Source organism: Leuciscus leuciscus (genome assembly GCF_965113295.1).
Source record: "Leuciscus leuciscus genome assembly, chromosome: 18".
Taxonomy (NCBI): Eukaryota; Metazoa; Chordata; class Actinopteri; order Cypriniformes; family Leuciscidae; genus Leuciscus; species Leuciscus leuciscus.
The window spans coordinates 6,317,863-6,335,530 of NC_138742.1; the positions used below are offsets into that span (position 1 = coordinate 6,317,863).

Sequence of the window (17,668 nt, forward strand, 5' to 3'; positions counted from 1 at the left end):
GATCTCTTTCTCTCTCTCTGTGTGTGTGTGTGTGTGTGTGTGTGTGTGTGTGTGTGTGTGTGTGTGTGTGAGAGAGGTCTCTCTCTCTCTCTCTCTCTCTCTCTCTCTCTCTCTCTCTCTCTCTCTCTCTCTCTCTCTCTCTCTCTCTCTCTCTCTCTGTGTGTGTGTGTGTGTGTGTGTGTGTGTGTGTGTGTGTGTGTGTGTGTGTGTGTGTGTGTGTGTGTGTGTGTGTGTGTGTGTGTGTGTGTGTGTGTGAGTGAGTTGTGTTCCCTTTCTGCTGTTTATAAAACTAAATAAACCCTGCCGTCTCTTCTTTGAACCTTAAAGGTCGTCACATTTACCGTATCACCTAAAGCCAATACCCACAAAAGTATTTTAACTTCATATGAAATACATGATGAAAATGTGTGCAATATGCTGAATAACAACCAAACAAAACAAAACAACATGATTTATTCTGTTAAATCAAACTCTCCAGCCAGCAGGCTTTAAAATAAAATCAACTTCTATAATCTGGAATATTCTACACTCTTTTTGTGAGGATATACAATTTTAATTATGCCCTTTTTAATACTTTTGAGTTCATTTATCATTATCAATAGCAATTATCATAGAAAGACTTATTTTTCAGCTGCCGGCTATATGCTAATCAAGATATTGAACATTTTCTAAATTTCATTGTTTTTGCATCATAAATCCTTACTTCATAAGAACTAATTTCTTGCTCAGAGTTGAAGTCTCTCTAATAAAAATGATAAATATTATAAAATGCCTTAAACAAGTAAAGTATTGTGATCTTGTTTTTCTCTCTAATTTATGTGTTTTTTCTTACAGTAAATGCTCTTTCTTTGTGAATTATGCAAATAAATAATAATAAAATAGTAATAAATAAATAACATGAAAGGTATGCTGCTAAACGAGCATGCCATCCCAAATCTGTCAGATCGATGTCTGTCTATCTTCTGTGAGAGAGACACTGCAAATGCTACAGATTTAAAGGGTGACATTTCACTCTGTCCATTAGTCTAAAGAGATCCTGATGCTAGAATAGAAGATGAAACACTGTAATGTGTGCAGATTATTGCTGCACATCTGTAAATATACAGATCTTGGAGATTATAGGGGAGCGTTCTATTACTTAGGCCTATATTTATTTAATGATTTGTAAAGCTTTTTTTTGGTCATGCGTTTTGACTTTTTCAAAACCAGAGAGCTTAAATGCACGTCTTTTTCTCCTTGTATGCATACTTTGCGAGTAAAAACATCACGCTAATTTTGGCTCTCGATCAGTGAATGAATAATAATGTCAGACCTGAATAATCAGTGCTTGATTATTCAGGTCTGGCTCGTGGCCACAGAACACGGAAGTAGCGTTCAGAAATACAAATGTATCGCCGATTGTTGGATTGTCAGCGGCCTTCTGATCACCTGTCTGTCTGCTGTTCATATTCACCAACAATGCGTGTCCCACAGGTGTCAAGGTGAGGATGATGATGATGATCTAACCCGTGTTTACAGTGTTCTTATAATCACAGTGTGTGTTTGATGATGATTCTGCAGAGCTGAGAGAGTGTGACAGCATCTTATGGAGGTCATGTACTTCTCTCTCTGTGTGTGTGAGCCATTTATTACATGATTTCTGGATTTGATTCGCTAATATGAAACATTCAGTTGGTTTTATATGAAGACAGTGGGTTGATCTAATGATTGAAAGGAATTCTTGGTTTATTAGAGCTCAAATTTGTTTAAATTCCCAGGAATGAGACATATTCAAGGACTTAAAATACCAAATGCACTGTAAATGTGCAAAGGTATTATGTATATAATGTGTTCATTTACATTATTGTCATTTAAAATAGATTTGTGTGTGTGTGTGTGTGTGTGTGTGTGTGTGTGTGTGTGTGTGTGTGTGTGTGTGTGTGTGTGTGTGTGTGTTTCACCCATCAGAAAACATCAATGGTTGTGCAATTGTTCTTGAAATGTTCTTGATAAAAACAAAAATGGTGTGTATATTGTTTTAATCTTGCTGTCCCAGTGTGTTTATGTGAGGAAAGTCTGAGTAACTCCACATGTGTGTTGTGTGATCAGTTCGTCCAGAGATCTGTGTCTGGATGTCTTCCTGCGCTTAAATATTTGTACTGAACTTAATACAGCCCCATTATTCTTTTTTTCAGATTGAATATATGAAGTTTTAATATGTTTATGAGAGAGAGAGAGAGAGAGAGAGAGAGAGAGAGAGAGAGAGAGTATTGTGAAGAGATTAGGATGCTTGTAAGCCATGTTACTTCTTAAAGGGATAGTTCACCCAAATATCATTTACTAGGGATGTGAAAATTTTGTCCGATACCGATAATTCTTTATATTAGACAGCCTATAACTGATATATTGCCCGAAAAATCCACACACAAAAAAATTGCTTTTGAGAGCCTGATAACAAAAACAAAAGTCTCACCATTAATATGTCCCAAGCACACAATTATGATGTTCTCATTATAATTTTATGTAGCATATATGACAGACTTGCGCTGCACATGTTGCACTTTACTGTATTTTCCTTTTTTGAAGTGATTCCAATCATATTTCAAGCAATTTAAAAGCATCATTTTGAAGCATCTGAAGTGTCTCAGCTGAAGGAAATAATCCATTATTTATCGGTTTTAATACATCGGCCAAGTTTTCTTATCGGGCCGATAACAATAACATTAAAAACTAACATAAATTGTCCGATACCGATATGGTGGCCGATATATCGTGCATCCCTACCATTTACTTATCCTCATGTTAGTTCCATATCTGTCCAGCTTTCCTTTTTCTGTGGATCACACAGAAGAACTCTTTGAATTGTTCCTTGAGCCATATGTTGAGTGTGTGTTTCATGTATCTCTCTCTTTCCCAGTTCTCCACAGATCCGGGCGCTGTTGACCAGTGCATCCTCAGGTCTAGAAGGCTTCAAAGCTCACGCTGTCTTCCAGGAGATCAATAAAAAGTTGCTTGAGGTACGGGAAAGCCTGCTTGGGTTAATTCATCTGAACTGGTTGGCTGTGGAGGTAAAGCCTCATTACACCTCGGCGTCTCTGCCCGAGGCTACATCAAGATGGATCTGAATTGGAGTTATTACCCAGCTTTAATCATGTCAGCAGTGATCCGCTGTCAGGCCTGCTTTTCCCCCGCTGGCTGATGCCAAAACTTTTTATTCAGACTACAAAGTTATTGGGTGCTGAAAGGATCGTCATTTCATTAAACCCAAATCCCTTGGTTTTTATCTAGATGATTCATGTCATTTCATGTGCAACACATACTTTGATGAATCTGCAACATATGTGTCCATCCCCTCCACAAACTGCTGTTTCAAGACCTGCTTTATTTCTCAAATCGAGGCCTTTACCCGCTCAGTCTCGTCACCTGGGTTTAGCTACTTTACAGGAATAGTTATTCTCCATGTATTGTTTCGAAATCAGACAAAAGGAGATTTTTTTGTAGAATGTCCAAGCCAAAGTTTTCTATACGTTGAAGATATATATTTTTTTTACTTGGTATATTTGTTCGGTTTCCAGTCCAACAATCAAAAAAATTCTTAAATCAAGAGGAAATTTCTGGGGGCAAATCAAATCAACAAAATTAAGTTTTTGCTTAAAACAAGCAAAATGATCTGCCAATGGGGTTAGAAAAAATTATCTTTATTAAAACGGAAACAAGATTATTTTTCTAACCCCATTGGCAGATCATTTTGCTTGCTTAAGCAAAAACTCACTTAATTTTTATTTAATTAAATTTTTTTTAGGAAACAAGACATATGATGTAATTTTATTACTTTAGTAAATGCATCTTAATTTAAGAACATTTAGATATTTGCACTGGAAACAAGACAAAAATACTGAGTAAGAAAAGCATTTTTTGCAGTGTGTAATCAATAAATAAACCAGGTTAGGTTTATTTATACTATTTTATGCTATTTATACGAAGTAACTTGTCTAATGGGCTCTAATGGGGTTATTGTTGATCCGTGACACTCTCACCCTCTTGAGAGGCGAGACACTGATAATCTCTTACTATCAGCCACGTTTCAGCTTCTTCCAAAAATAAAAGTTTACTCAAATAACGGCCTGTTACACAACAGAAGTAAAACCGCTGCGTTTTCCGATCAGTTTTGCTCCATTACTCTCTTCAATGCAGTGTGTCATTTCACGAGTAAATTAAATGTCTCAGGCTGGAAGGCTGAGTGAGGCGGTTTATGTTACGAGCGCCACATTTCGCTGTTATTTTTCAGATATTTATGACTCTTCTCTTGTGTGTAAAAAGCAAGCAAGTGTAAAAAATAGGATGGAAATTTTGTTTATATGCAAAGCAAGTGTTTGGTAGCTTTTCATAACCTCTTTTTAAGTTTAAAATCAAGTATTTCAACCTATTTTATTTTTCTCCATTGGGTCATTTATGTAGTAGAAATGTGAAATTATTTTAGAAGTTGGTGCCTTCTAGACTGAGAAAAGCCAGTAAATGTATTTTTGGCTCATGTGGATGAAAGACAACGACTCCCAGAATGCACTTGCTTCGCTGCCCTACGAGGACACTCCCAAGCCACGCCTACCGGTTACAGAGGGCAGTATCGGGAGAAATGATACAGCTAGGCCACTACTCGACTCGAAACTGAAAAGATGGCGTTTTATCGTGAGATCTCCCTATGGGCGGGTTGAACACATGCGGGACGAGCTCCTCCTACTGGCTGTAGTCTCTCGCCTCTGGACAAACAAGCCTCTAATGATCATGACGCTAAATTACGATTTTTGCGTCATCTGAGGTTTTTTTCCAGACACACAATACAGAAATCTCTCGTCTCAGGGGGACATGAGGGAGGGAAGCACGGGCAGTCGAAAATACTACCGGGTTTCTACTGATACAAAGCTTAATGCTAATCGGTGAAGTATCCCTTTAAGCGCTGCACGATACTGGAAAAAACTGACGTTGCGATATACATATAAAACATATACTGACATATAAAAACAATTTCACTAAACTCTATTTGAAAAGAATGAATTATTATAGAATGATTAGGGTGATTTTGTTGGGGAGTGAATCTGCATAGAAAATAATAAACAAATTACAAGCTTAGATAAATACAATAGAACAAAGATACAAATTAAGTAAACAGTGCTTTGTTTTTCACGTAAATCTAACAGTACACTGAAATTGAATAATCAAATGTAAAACAACACTGCATAGTCTTCACTGAATAAATTAAATATGATTAATCTTTGTTAAAGCTACAAAAGTGATTTTCTCTTTGTATTTTGTGACTAACATGAGTGACAGACAGCAGTGGGTATATTAGGCTGAATGCACGGATCCAATATAATGATACGCATCTGTTTTATTTCTCAATTGTTTGCATTCACGTAAGCCAGATGCTACTGTGTTTACGACGAAATCGATGAGTATTGACATGATTTTGCATGTTTGTGTACATCAATGGTTTCAAATCACTTGAATATTTAAACTGACAGGACCCAAAACACGTGGAAATGATGAATCTTTGCTGAGGGTTAAACTTTACAATAAATCCGAGAAACGTGCGTTTCGAACCGTGGTTCCTGGTCCATACGGATCAACTACGATCTCTATACTAGACATCGCACGTCCTGCGATCATGTGACTATCGCGGATGTACACGTCGCGATATCGATGCTGAGATGATATATTGTGCAGCCCTTCAATGGATTAATTAACATAAACAAACAATGAGAAATATATTTTTACAGCATTATTATATTTTGGCAATGTTAATTAAAGTGTTCATGTAACATGTTCATGTTAGTTCACAGTGCATTAACTAATGTTAACAGATAGAGTTGGATCTTAAAAATGTAGTAATAAATGTTGAGATTAACATTAATAAATGCTATAGAAGTTTTGTTCTTATTTGGTACATGCTAAATAATGTAGTTAAACGAAAACCTTATTGTGAAGTGTTACCATATAACGTAAGTAGCTTAAAATAAAATTGACACATTCATTTCTGTTTGAGGGAAAAGTTATCTCTTCATCGTTTAAGTTTAGCTGCGGTTCACACAGTGCAACTGACGGGCTCTCTGGTGTGTGTGTGTGTGTGTGTATGTGCATGTGCAGGACGGAGAGCAGTTTGTGAAGAAGATTGGAGGTGTGTTTGCCTTCAAGGTGAAGGACGGGCCGGATGGAAAGGAAGCCATCTGGATCGTTGATGTTAAGAATGGAAAAGGCTCTGTTCACAATGATGGCGGTGAGTGTGTTTCTCTGTTATTAACTCTGCGTGAGGATGCAGATGCTACGAACATCTGTGAACAGCTGACCTTTCCTAGTCCGTCAATGTCTCGGACTGGACGCACCTGGATCAGATGGAGTTATTTTACATGAAAATAGCTGTAGGTTGAAGGACAGGTTCGATATTTTCCCCATTAGAAGTTTGACATTTTCATGTGTCTTTCTGAAAACCGTGATTATCAGAACACACACACCAAAACCCACTTAAAATGAATAAATAAAACTTAAAAGTGCACTGTGTAATTTTTAGTGGCATCTAGTGGTGAGTTTGCGAATCGCACCCAACAGAAGTTACGGTGGCCGACAGGAAGTGATGTCGTCGTCTGAGACAGCAGAGAGTAGCCAGTTAAGCAAATGAGGTTTCTTTACAAAGATAAATTAAGAAATTAGGTTTACTTAATTATTCAGTAAAACTATGCTATTGTGAATATTATTGTTACTTGTTCATCATTGTGTCAGTGTTTTATTCGCTGACTTTAGCTAGCTTCCTTGCACGAAGAACAACATAGTGACGAAACACGTTTGTCCGTTCAGGGCCACTGTAGAAACATGTTGGCGCATTTCAATGTAAGAGACCCGTGGTGTATGTAGACAGAAATGGCTCATTCTAAGGAAATAAAAACATAACGATTCATAATGTAAGGTCTTTATACACCACTGAAAACATAGTTATGTATATGATATTGCATTTCTGTCAACAGATCCTCCTAAATATTACACAATGCACCTTTTAAATAAAAAAACGTATTGAACACAGTGGCAAAACTGGTGTTCAGTTCAAATGCTATAAAGCATTAAAGGGATAGTTCACCCAAAAATGAAAATTCTGTCAGTAATTACTCATGTTTATTACTCACCCTCATGTTGTTCCAACCCCGTAAGACTTTCGTTCATCTTCGGAACACAAATAAAGATATTTTTTGATGAAATCTGAGAGCTGTCTCACTCCTCCATAGGCTTCTAGGTAATCGATATCTGCCAGCCCAGAACAGTTAGTAAAAACATTGTTAAAATAGTCCAAGTGACTACTAGGGCTGCCAACGAATATTCTAAATTCGAATATATATTCGAATAGTTTTAAAAAACAGAAATTCGAACGTGAAAATTAATATTCGAATGTGAATTTCGAATATGGAAAAACACGCCCGCGGAAGCAGAGGCGCGGGCCGCGCGGCTGTCTGCTTTGCGAGTGGGCGCGCTGCCGTGAGGCGTCAGGGACAGGTCACACGAGTCGCACTGTCTAGCACAGCGTCACTGCTGAAAGTTGACTTATGGAAGATGGCAGAAAATCCAGAGCCCAACTCGACCGCAGCAGAGAAAGTGATTTTAACCCCCCAAAATCTAAAAAGCCATGTCTGGAAGTACTTTGGATTTTGGTCGGTCGAAGGTAAAATTGTGGAGCCGCGAGATAAAGTAGTATGCAAGCTATGTAAGATACAGCTAGCATACCATTCGACCACTAGCAACATGATGTCACATCTCGAAAATGTGCACCCAAATGAGCATGGCATAATGACAATAATTTATTTCTTTTTTTTTCCTTTTTTTAATACAAGCACCAAGTATGTAAGTAGCCTTTTTCTTTTTTAATAGCACTTTATTTTTTATGAACCTCAGGGTAAAAGTTCTTTGTTGTCACATTTCTCGGAATTGTGTGCCTCATTTTATTTAACATTAAACAGAAATGTTCCATGTTTACCACAGCACAGCTCGCTCGGAGCTTTCAATGTCGGTTCTATACTGTAAAACTTCAATTAATGTTAATACATTTGTTTCAATCACTGAATGAAGCCTGCTATATTTGGGACAAGAGTCGCGACCTTAAATTGCTTGCACAAAACTCTTGATCAGCACTCAACATGTGCTTATTGTTGTTGTTAATTTAAACCGTTATGCGCAGAGAGAGCGTGCGCGCGAGGGACAGAGTTGGAGTGAGCGAGAGTGAGGTCTGCGGTCTTGGCCATTAGTTTATTTACTTGGTTTTGTGTTGGTAATACATTGTCAAATATGTTTAAACTTAAATTAACTACCTATACAAGTAGATATGTCTCTTTGTATTAATTTGTCCTGTTATTGACGTAATGCGCGTCATTGACAAAATGCGCAAACAGATGTTCGAATAGTTCGAATATTCGTGTGTTTTTTAGAGGGAATATTCAAACGTCATTTTTGAGCAATTTTGACAGCCCTAGTGACTACAGTGGCTCAACCTTAAGTTTATCAAGTGACGAGAATACTTTTTGTGCGCAAAAACCCCCCAAAAATAACGACTTTATTCAACTATTGATTTTCATGATTTAGCACTTAACTAATCGCTATTAGCATCAAGTGTAGCGTTAGTTCTGGCAGGTTACGTTAGTCAAGCTCGCATCAGCTGACCCTCAGCTGATCCACATCTACCTATAGTAATACGACACCTATCACCATATACATATATAAGCTCCTTCAGTATTATCAGCAGCTATCGCGTTTCTCAGGAGCTCTTTACCCTCCTCCATCCCCAGCTCCTCCTCTCGCCCAGTCAGGATTTGACATTCTGATTCCCCTTGAATCAGAATAATTATCGAATAATGTTGTACTTTAAAATCTTGAATTAAATATATTTGCAAATTTTCATGTTGGTTCTGTTCTGTTTACCCCAAGGGGGATTATTGCTGCTCTCCCTGCTCTTATCCATGCTAGGCTGCATGGATGCGCAGGGAGTTCTCGCCCAGAACAGAACCATACTGCCAATCCAAACTGTATGCTAATTGTCAATCATATTTGACGGTAGTGGTCCTGACAGAAATGTAGCTATTCACTGCTAGCATGTGTAGCATGTTGGAAGTGCTGTTTGCTAGCATGAGTCAAAAGAGCCAAACCTCATCTCTATATGATGTTCTGATACAGAGAAATAGGTCTTGCAAACCGGTTGCTAGGGTACTGAAGTTTGGTTGCTATGTAGTTGCTTGGGAGCTGGAAGCTTTAAACTTAAGAAGTTTAAAGTGGTTTAAAGTTTAAAGTAGTTTAAAGTAGTTTGAAGTTTATGACAGATAGATAGATAAATAAGTTAGATAGATAGACACACACACACACACACACACACACACTAACTCGCTCTGACACACTCACTCAGACACACACGCACACTCAGAGTTTATGAGTTTAGAGTTTATAAGTGTATAAATTGATGAGTTTATAAGTGTACAAGGTTTTGAGTTTTGAGTTCATAAGTTTAAATGAGTTTTTAGCTGATTTTTTCTCCTGTGTGGGTCTGAGTGAGTTCACGAGAGCGCCACGACGCATGTGCGAGAACTGAAAACGTAAAAGTGCCTTACCAATGCCGCAAAATGAATGGTTTACCTTTCACACCTTCCCATCAAATGATCGTGAGCGTCATCTCCTCAGCGTCATCTCCTCTGCCTTTTCTTGGCCGGCACAATGAAATTACAGAGAAGCCTATGAAGGAGTGAGACAGCTCTCAGATTTAATCAAAATTATCTTAATGGTATTCTTGGGTCTTACGGGGTTGGAACAACACGAGGGCGAGTAATTACCGACAGAATTTTCATTTTTGGGTGAACTAACCCTTTAATGCTTTAACAAGTTTTTAGGGCTGGGGGATATGGGGAGATATGACGATATATAACAATGATATAAGTGATCATCCAGATTTATATCTACCTATATTGTATTTATAGTGTTGTCTAGCACAGTGCTTCTCAAACCTGTCCTGGCGACTCCACATCACTGCACATTTTGTATGTCTCATTTAACACACCATATTCAACTCATCAGCTCATTAGTACAGACTGCAGGACTTGAATTGTGTGTGTGTGTGTGTGTGTGTGTGTGTGTGTGTGTGTGTGTGTGTGTGTGTGTGTGTGTGTGTGTGTGTGTGTGTGTGTGTGTGTGTGTGTGTGTGTGTGTGTGTGTGTGTGTGTGTGTGTGTGTGTGTGTGTGTGTGTGTGTGTGTGTGTGTGTGTGTGTGTGTGTGTGTGTGTGTGTGTGTGTGTGTGTGTGTGTGTGTGTGTGATGAGGGAGACACCCAAAATGTGCAATGGTGGAGAAGCACAGGTCTAGCAGATTAAGCGTTCACAGGCTTTTCTTTATGTGTTATTCCTCGGCGTCAAAATCACACATATAAATGTCAGGAAACCCGATTACTGGCCATATGGACTGCTGGTTATTTGGTGAGTATTAAGGATCCCTGTCAAGTTCAACTGCCTTTAATTTAAGAAGATAATCTTCTTTTTTACTTGCAGTATCCTATTAAATCCTGTCATGTTGCAGGATGTTTTGCCACTCAGTTCGGCTGAGCATACTGAGCATCGGGCTGACGTCAATGCATACCCTATATTCACAGGTGTGTGTGTCTGTCCACGGCCACGAGATTGGTGTGAAGGCTGAGAGGAAATGAAAGCAAGTGAGAGTGTGTGTTCGGTCTAATGACCGGGATCAAACCAGCTCACACATGCCGGATTCTGATTCGTTGTGTATCAAGAGCTAAAGACAGCGAAACAGCAAGTGCTGAGCTGTATTTTTCACCGCTCACTCCGGCTAGTTTCACCCCTATAAATGCCCCAATATACTCATAGCGACGTTCTTTTTTTTTTGTGTGAAATGTGACCCAATTCAGATTTTTTGCTCATATGTGACACAGATCGGATGTGTTCTATGGACGTGTAAACAGGAAAAAAACGCATGCATTCAGATATTTCAAGATCGGTTTCAGGCCTCATTCATATGTGGAAATAAATCAGATATAAATTGGATATGAGCCAGTGCGACTGTCATGTAAACAGGCAGATCGGATTTTCTGAGGCATTAGGCAACGTCTCCGCAGTTTAATGACGAGAGAAACCCAGACGTGCTTCTTCAAAGGGACGGATGGCCCGACGAAACGTCATGTCGTCGTAGGAGAGGAATGTGGACAAACGTTGACACAACATATCAAAGGTTGGCTTGCTCATCCTAAAATGTCAGACCCACTGCTCCTCGTTAAAGCCAATATTTAAACACAATATTCTCCCACCAGTCCTGAGATCTCTCTCACACACAATAACTGAAGCATGTGTGCAATGATGGCACTTTTCGTCCTCCTCCACCTCATCATGGTGATGTTTGGCGAACTTCGCATATATCGCAAAGCTAGCATCAAGCATATTTCGCGTTTGTCCATCTGTGCAAGAGAATTGAACCCTTTAAGCATGCGCGATGTAGTGTGGAAAATGTAAACACATGATTCGGATATGGGTCACGGTTGAAAGAACGTGTAAACGGACGGTCAAAAAAATCGGATAAAGGTAACAAATCAGAAATGGGCATCAAGATCTGCAGTGTAAACGAGGCCATAGTGATGTGGATATTTTTGCACCAGCTCTGCAATTCGACACTCCTGTAAAATCACATCAGGTTTATTTATATAGCATTTTATACAGTAGATTGGTTAAAATCAAGCAGCTTTACAGTACTGAACTTAAAAAAAACTGTGTGAGTCGCTTTCATTCAGAATTACGGCTATGTTTTTGCTCGTGGACATCTGACCTTGACGGACTGAACAGAAGAAATAAATCAGAGTAGGTTTCGACGTCAAAGAAGGCGGAGCCTCAGAGCCACACCCATTTATTACATAATGGTATTCAAAGGTGTTTGCATCAATCAAAACTAACTTTAGCTGGACAATAACTTTATCCTAAAGCTGCTGTAAAGCCAAAACAATCTCTGTTACTGTATTTTCCTATTATCACTGTAAAGCTGCTTTGAAACAATTCATATTGTTAAAAACGCTATATAAATGAAGGTGACTTGACTTGGACTTTACCAGCCGGAGCCAACTTTCAACTTGTTTTTGGCCTGATTTTGAAATAACTTCACTCCAGTTTGTTCTTCGATCTCATTTTAAGGATACTGTGATCTTCAGTGTTCTTCTCTTGTGTTTCTCAGAAAAGAAAGCAGACTGCACTATTGCCATGTCCGACTCGGACCTGCTGGACCTCATGACTGGAAAGATGAATCCACAGACCGTAAGTAGTGATGAAGCAGACAGCCTAATCACTAAAACAACCCTCTGTCTGTCTGTCTGTTTCAAATCAAATCAACCGTCTATCCTACTTTTCAGTTACAAGCTGGACTAAAAAAACTGTATTTATCCCCCCATTAAAAATACATTAACATCTACAAAACACGCTAAATTTATTTGAGGAATTGGTTCTCAATTTAAACAAAAATCTTTTGAGTATCACTTTAACTTTTTATTGATGCTTTTCAATCAGAGAGTTCCTAAAAGACAGATAATACAGTACAGTATTATCAGTGCTGTTCGTTGCTCAGACTCGCTCTCCCAGTTTAAAACTAGATTAGTCGCATCTCTTCAGCCAGGCATTCATATAATCCTACAGTTCAAACTACAATCCGGCCTCTAGCTCATAAATGCCAGAGGAGAACTGGCCCCCGACTGAGCCTGGGTTCTCCCAAGGTTTTTTTTTTTTTCTCCATTAGGTCACCTGATGGAGTTTTAGGACACCATTAGGTCACTTGATGGAGTTTTTCGGTTCCTTGCCACTGTTGCCTTTGGCTTGCTCAGTTGGGGATATTTTGGGGATATTTAATTTAATTTTATCAATCAATAAATTCCTCTTGAAACAAACTTTGTTGTATTATTTTAATTTAATACTGTGAAGCTGCTTTGATACAATCTGTATTGTGAAAAGTGCTATACAAATAAACTTGACTTGACTTGACTATTTGTTTCAACATAATAACCAAGAAATTAAACAAAAGCATTCCTTACTCTGTCAAATCTTTTGAGTATTTAGCAAGAATTCAATATATGAAGAGTTCAGATGCAAAAGCCTCTAAGTGCCATCTGAAATGTTCTTCTAGAATGATCATTTTAATCAAGCTTGTATATTTAAGTTAAGTAATTTCACTTAAATGACAATTAATAGGTAATTTGCATTGCCATTTAAGTGAAATTATTGAACTTAAATATATGAGCTTGATTAAAATGATCATTCTAGAAGAAAATTTCAGATGGCACTTAGAGGCTTTTGCATCTGATCTCTTCATATATTCTCTGAAAACTATTCTTCATATGTTGTGCAGTTTTGCTAATCTAGTAAATTTGTCTTGCTTTATGAATGTTTCGATATTTTTACTGAAAACAAGACAAGATTCACAGTTTTTCATTAATTTGAATGGGTTTTTTTTCTCTTTGAACATCCTGTTACACTACCATTCAAAAGTTTGGGGTCAAAGTTTGGTTTGTTAAAATAAATGAATTCCTCTATTCTGTAAGGATGCATTAAATTGATCAAAGGCAACAGTAAAGACATTTATAATGTTACAAAAAATCTGTTTCAAATAATTTCTTCTCTTTTTAACTTTCTATTCATCAAAAATTCTTTTTTGATGATAATGATAATAAATGTTTCTTGAGCATCAAATCATCATATTAGAATGATTTCTGAAGGATCATGTGACACTGAAGACTGGAGTAATGATGCTGAAAATTCAGCTTTGATCACAGGAATAAATTACATTTTACACTATATTCACATAGAAAACAGTTATTTTAAATGGTAATAATATTACTGTTTCTGTAATCTGACTGACCCCACATTATTGAATGCTAGTGCATGTCAAACAATACAAGTTAAATAGTTTGCGAATGTCATTGTATCCTAACTTTTAAGCATACGTTGCATAAAATATCCTGGAAAATAATGTTTTGAAAAGAGTGGGAAGCCTAGAATGGCTGCAAAGGCAGATCTCTGGCATTTCCAATTGATTTGTATGGTTATAATTATGATTTTGGCTGATCCCGGTCTCAGTTTTCCCGTTTGGATTTACCACAGAGACTCATCCCACGTAACCCCGATGTTTTTCTTTCTTTGACTCTGTCTTGCGTAGGTCTGCATAAGTGCATACGCTGATGAATTCAAGCAGTATTGTCTTTTAGCTACACGTGTGCTGTTGTTATCTTTTTTCTTCTTTTTCTTTTTCTTTTTTTTTCAAACTGCAATTCACAATTGAATGAAAGAAATGTGGAGATATTTTGTTTTCAAGGCCTCTCCTTTCAGGGACATCAATTTTGAGCGTTTAAAAGCATAGTTTGTGTATCCTCCCACCCTCCTTTTGTGCATTGTCTCAAACCCGCCGACTGTTTTCCATGAACAATTTCTCCACACTCGCTTTCCTTTTCTAATACTAATGGCCTATGTTGAGAGAGATATTGTGCGGCCTTCCGTCTGGATCAGAATGAGTTTCTTTCCATGCCTCCAAGTTTCCACGCTTCCTCTAATCTTTCTTGCATTTGTTTGCATATTTATTTAAAAAAAATTTGCAATTGAAAAACCAAAATCAGTGCCTTTATTGTAAAAGAAAATCACATTCTGCTTTGAAAGCTTACTGACATTTTTCTGAGATGGTTTTACAAGAAGCAATTTGAATATCAACAGATCCAAATGTTAATTTCAATGTTTTTCTATAAACAACCTCCCATTTTGTATCTCTAAAAAAGAAAAAGAAAAAGCCCTGGATGTTGTTTTTAAGAGACAAAACTTTTGTATGTAAAGTCAAAAAAAAAAAAAAAAAAGGTCCTCTACAGGACCACAAATGAATTGCTGTGTCTCAGGTGGTTCAGATCTTGAAAATCAATGTTAATCACGGTTTCATGTCCTCTCGTTCATGCAGGCGTTCTTTCAGGGCAAACTGAAGATCACTGGAAACATGGGAATGGCCATGAAGCTTCAAACCCTGCAGTTGCAGCCAGGCAAAGCCAAGCTGTAGGAGGCGGAGCCAAGCGTGGAGAGGGCGGGGCCTTGAGTAGCTCCTCCCACAGAGTTCACTCTATTAGAGTAGCAGCACAGGAGTCAGAGACCAGATGTGTTTCTGTGCTGTAGTGATCAGTCTCTTTCTAACCAGGGAAAGCGATAGTTCACCCAGAAGTGAAATGGTCATCGTTTACTCACCGTCGCTTTCCAGAACTTTCCCATTAAAGTAGTTCATAATACTCGTGGCACTATATTCTCACGTTGCAAAAAATTATTTTCTTCTTCAGTATTTTTTCGTTTTGGTTTTCCAGTACAAATATCTAAACATTTTTAAATCAGGATACATTTACTTGAAAAGCATTATTACTTACATTTTTCAGAGAACAAGACTTTAAAATAATGGGGTCAGAAAAATGTACTGAATTTAAAGGAAAAACAAGATAATTCTGACTTTTTTTTTTCTTCTTTTTTTAAGCTTAAAGTCTTAGTTTTGCTAAGTTTTTCAGAAAGTAAAACATGTGATTTGGCTTTTTAAGTTATCGTATCTTTGTTAGCTATTTGTACTGGAAACCAAGACTAAAAAAAGCATAAACTTGTCTTCTGGAGACAAACGAAAGATGTTATGAACTTTATACAGTCATATGGGTTTGGAACAGCATGAAGGTGAGTGAATGATGCCAGAAATCTTATTTTTGGGTGAATTATTTAATGATGAATTGCTGATAGATACTGATAAGTACTATGGAATTAATACTGTTCTTAATAAGATCGATTTGATAACTTTGATAAGGTTTTCCTTTGATTGGCACCCATAACTGTTTCAATTATATGTGTGTGTGGATCGATTTCCCCAATGCCTATCTGTGGTGTTAAATATGGTGTGTTTAAGGATTTTAATGGAAGTGAGGCCTGTGTGTGTGTGTGTGTGTGTGTGTGTGTGTGTGTGTGTGTGTGTGTGTGTGTGTGTGTGTGTGTGTGTGTGTGTGTGTGTGTGTGTGTGTGTGTGTGTGTGTGTGTGTGTGTGTGTGTGTGTGTGTGTGTGTGTGTGTGTGTGTGTGTGTGTGTGTGTGTGTGTGTGTGTGTGTGTGTGTGTGTGTGTGTGTGTGTGTGTGAGAGAGAACTATCAACACACACTGCATGGTGTTGGGCTTTGATGGATAGATGTCTTGTCAAAATGTACGACAACATTGAAATTCGTTCTCTTTGATCCTTATAGTTATCCTAGGTTTATTCTATTTCACTGCTTTGATAAAACAGACCAATTATAAACATGTCCATCAAATCAGTGAAATGGATATATTCTTTTGTTTCCTTCAGCTATTATTGGAGCATCATTTCATGTGTGTCTCTCTCATGCACATCAATGAATTCTGCCCATCAGATGCTAAAATACTTTTGTACTAAATAAACTTAATCTTTCTCATGAAAATGGGAAGTGTCTGTTTTTTCACTTTCTCTGTAGATGGATGATGTTCTGTATGATGATAAGAGGAGAAAAGCCTTCAGTTTGTGAAATATCACTGCAGCTTCACTGCAGCTCTCTATATTAATTGTGCCAGCGAGAACCTCAATAACCAGGTTATTCCAAGAGGACTGAGTGTAATTTGAGTCACTTTGCATACAGGTGTAACAAGGTTGATAAGAGAAGGGGGAGGAGGGAACCGGCCAATGTTAAATGTAACTGTAATAATAAAATAAACATAAACAACAAAATGAAAGTAAAGTGGCAGCCCCTCACGGACGACTGCCGCACATTAACATAAAATAACGACAACATGAAGCCCAGTCCTGGTCCTCTCTCATCCTTCACTGTCGTCACTCCTCCTTTTATCCTTCAGGAGTCCCTCCGTGGGACTCGGGACCGGTGTGGATCGTTAACACTCGCTCCGTTCCCACAGCTCTCGGCCCCGCACTGCCTGCCACAAAAGGTCTGCTAAACCTGTTCCTTCCCTCGGGTCATTTTGACCCGGAAATTCTTTTTGAATTTTTTTTTAAAAGTGAGTGTTCATCGGAGGGGTCCAAGACCCCATGACTTTTGTCGCACTTGAACCACGAATCCACAAAAAAACACTGAGTGGTTTCGAGGATTTGTGTGGTTGAAACTTAAAAAAGTAACGAATCCTTCCCTCACGGGTCAATTTGACCCCTATGTGAATGAATGAATGAATGCGAGGAATGCTTCAGTACACATAGAAAAACCTAAAAATGCTCAAAATTCTAACTGAAAATGATTAATTATTTTATAATGTCTACATGTTTATCTGAATGCATACTGAAGAGAAATGACTTTAGGACCCAGCGGAACAGCTCATTTCCTCCTAATAGTGCTATAAGGCCATCTAGTGGCTAGAGTCATCAAATATGTTTGTTTGTTTTTTTTCCACAAGAGGTCGGCAAACACACCCAATGTAAGATATTTTACATTACATTTGGGAGACACTTTTATCCAAAGCGACATTTACATTCTTAGCAGTTCTGGCTTTCCCTGGGATTCGAACCCATGACCTTGGCGTTGCAAGCACCAGCGCTCTACTGTTTGAGCTACAGGAAAGCTTTTGAGCTGAATTAAAAGGTTTAGGCATGAAATTGTGAGTTAATTTGAATTTAAGTTGAAAGAATTC

The 17,668-nt window shown here is 38.0% G+C and overlaps 1 protein-coding gene across 1 annotated transcript; it reads left to right on the forward strand.

Moving 5' to 3' along the window:
• Positions 1-1,330: 1,330 nt before the first annotated feature.
• scp2b (sterol carrier protein 2b) lies at positions 1,331-16,476 on the forward strand. Its single transcript, XM_082145774.1, has 5 exons — positions 1,331-1,481; positions 2,897-2,996; positions 6,121-6,250; positions 12,217-12,296; positions 14,968-16,476. Exons 1-5 carry the CDS (start codon positions 1,387-1,389, stop codon positions 15,061-15,063), a joined length of 501 nt encoding a protein of 166 aa, XP_082001900.1. The 5' UTR covers positions 1,331-1,386; the 3' UTR covers positions 15,064-16,476.
• Positions 16,477-17,668: the final 1,192 nt, after the last annotated feature.

Excerpts from the sequence above, each read along its gene's own strand:
- scp2b (XM_082145774.1), top strand. The coding sequence starts at position 1,387 with ATGTATCGCCGATTGTTGGATTGTCAGCGGCCTTCTGATCACCTGTCT. Across the intron at positions 1,482-2,896 it reads CGTGTCCCACAGGTGTCAAG|TTCTCCACAGATCCGGGCGC; the intron begins GTGAGGATGATG and ends TCTCTTTCCCAG. Across the intron at positions 6,251-12,216 it reads CTCTGTTCACAATGATGGCG|AAAAGAAAGCAGACTGCACT; the intron begins GTGAGTGTGTTT and ends TGTGTTTCTCAG.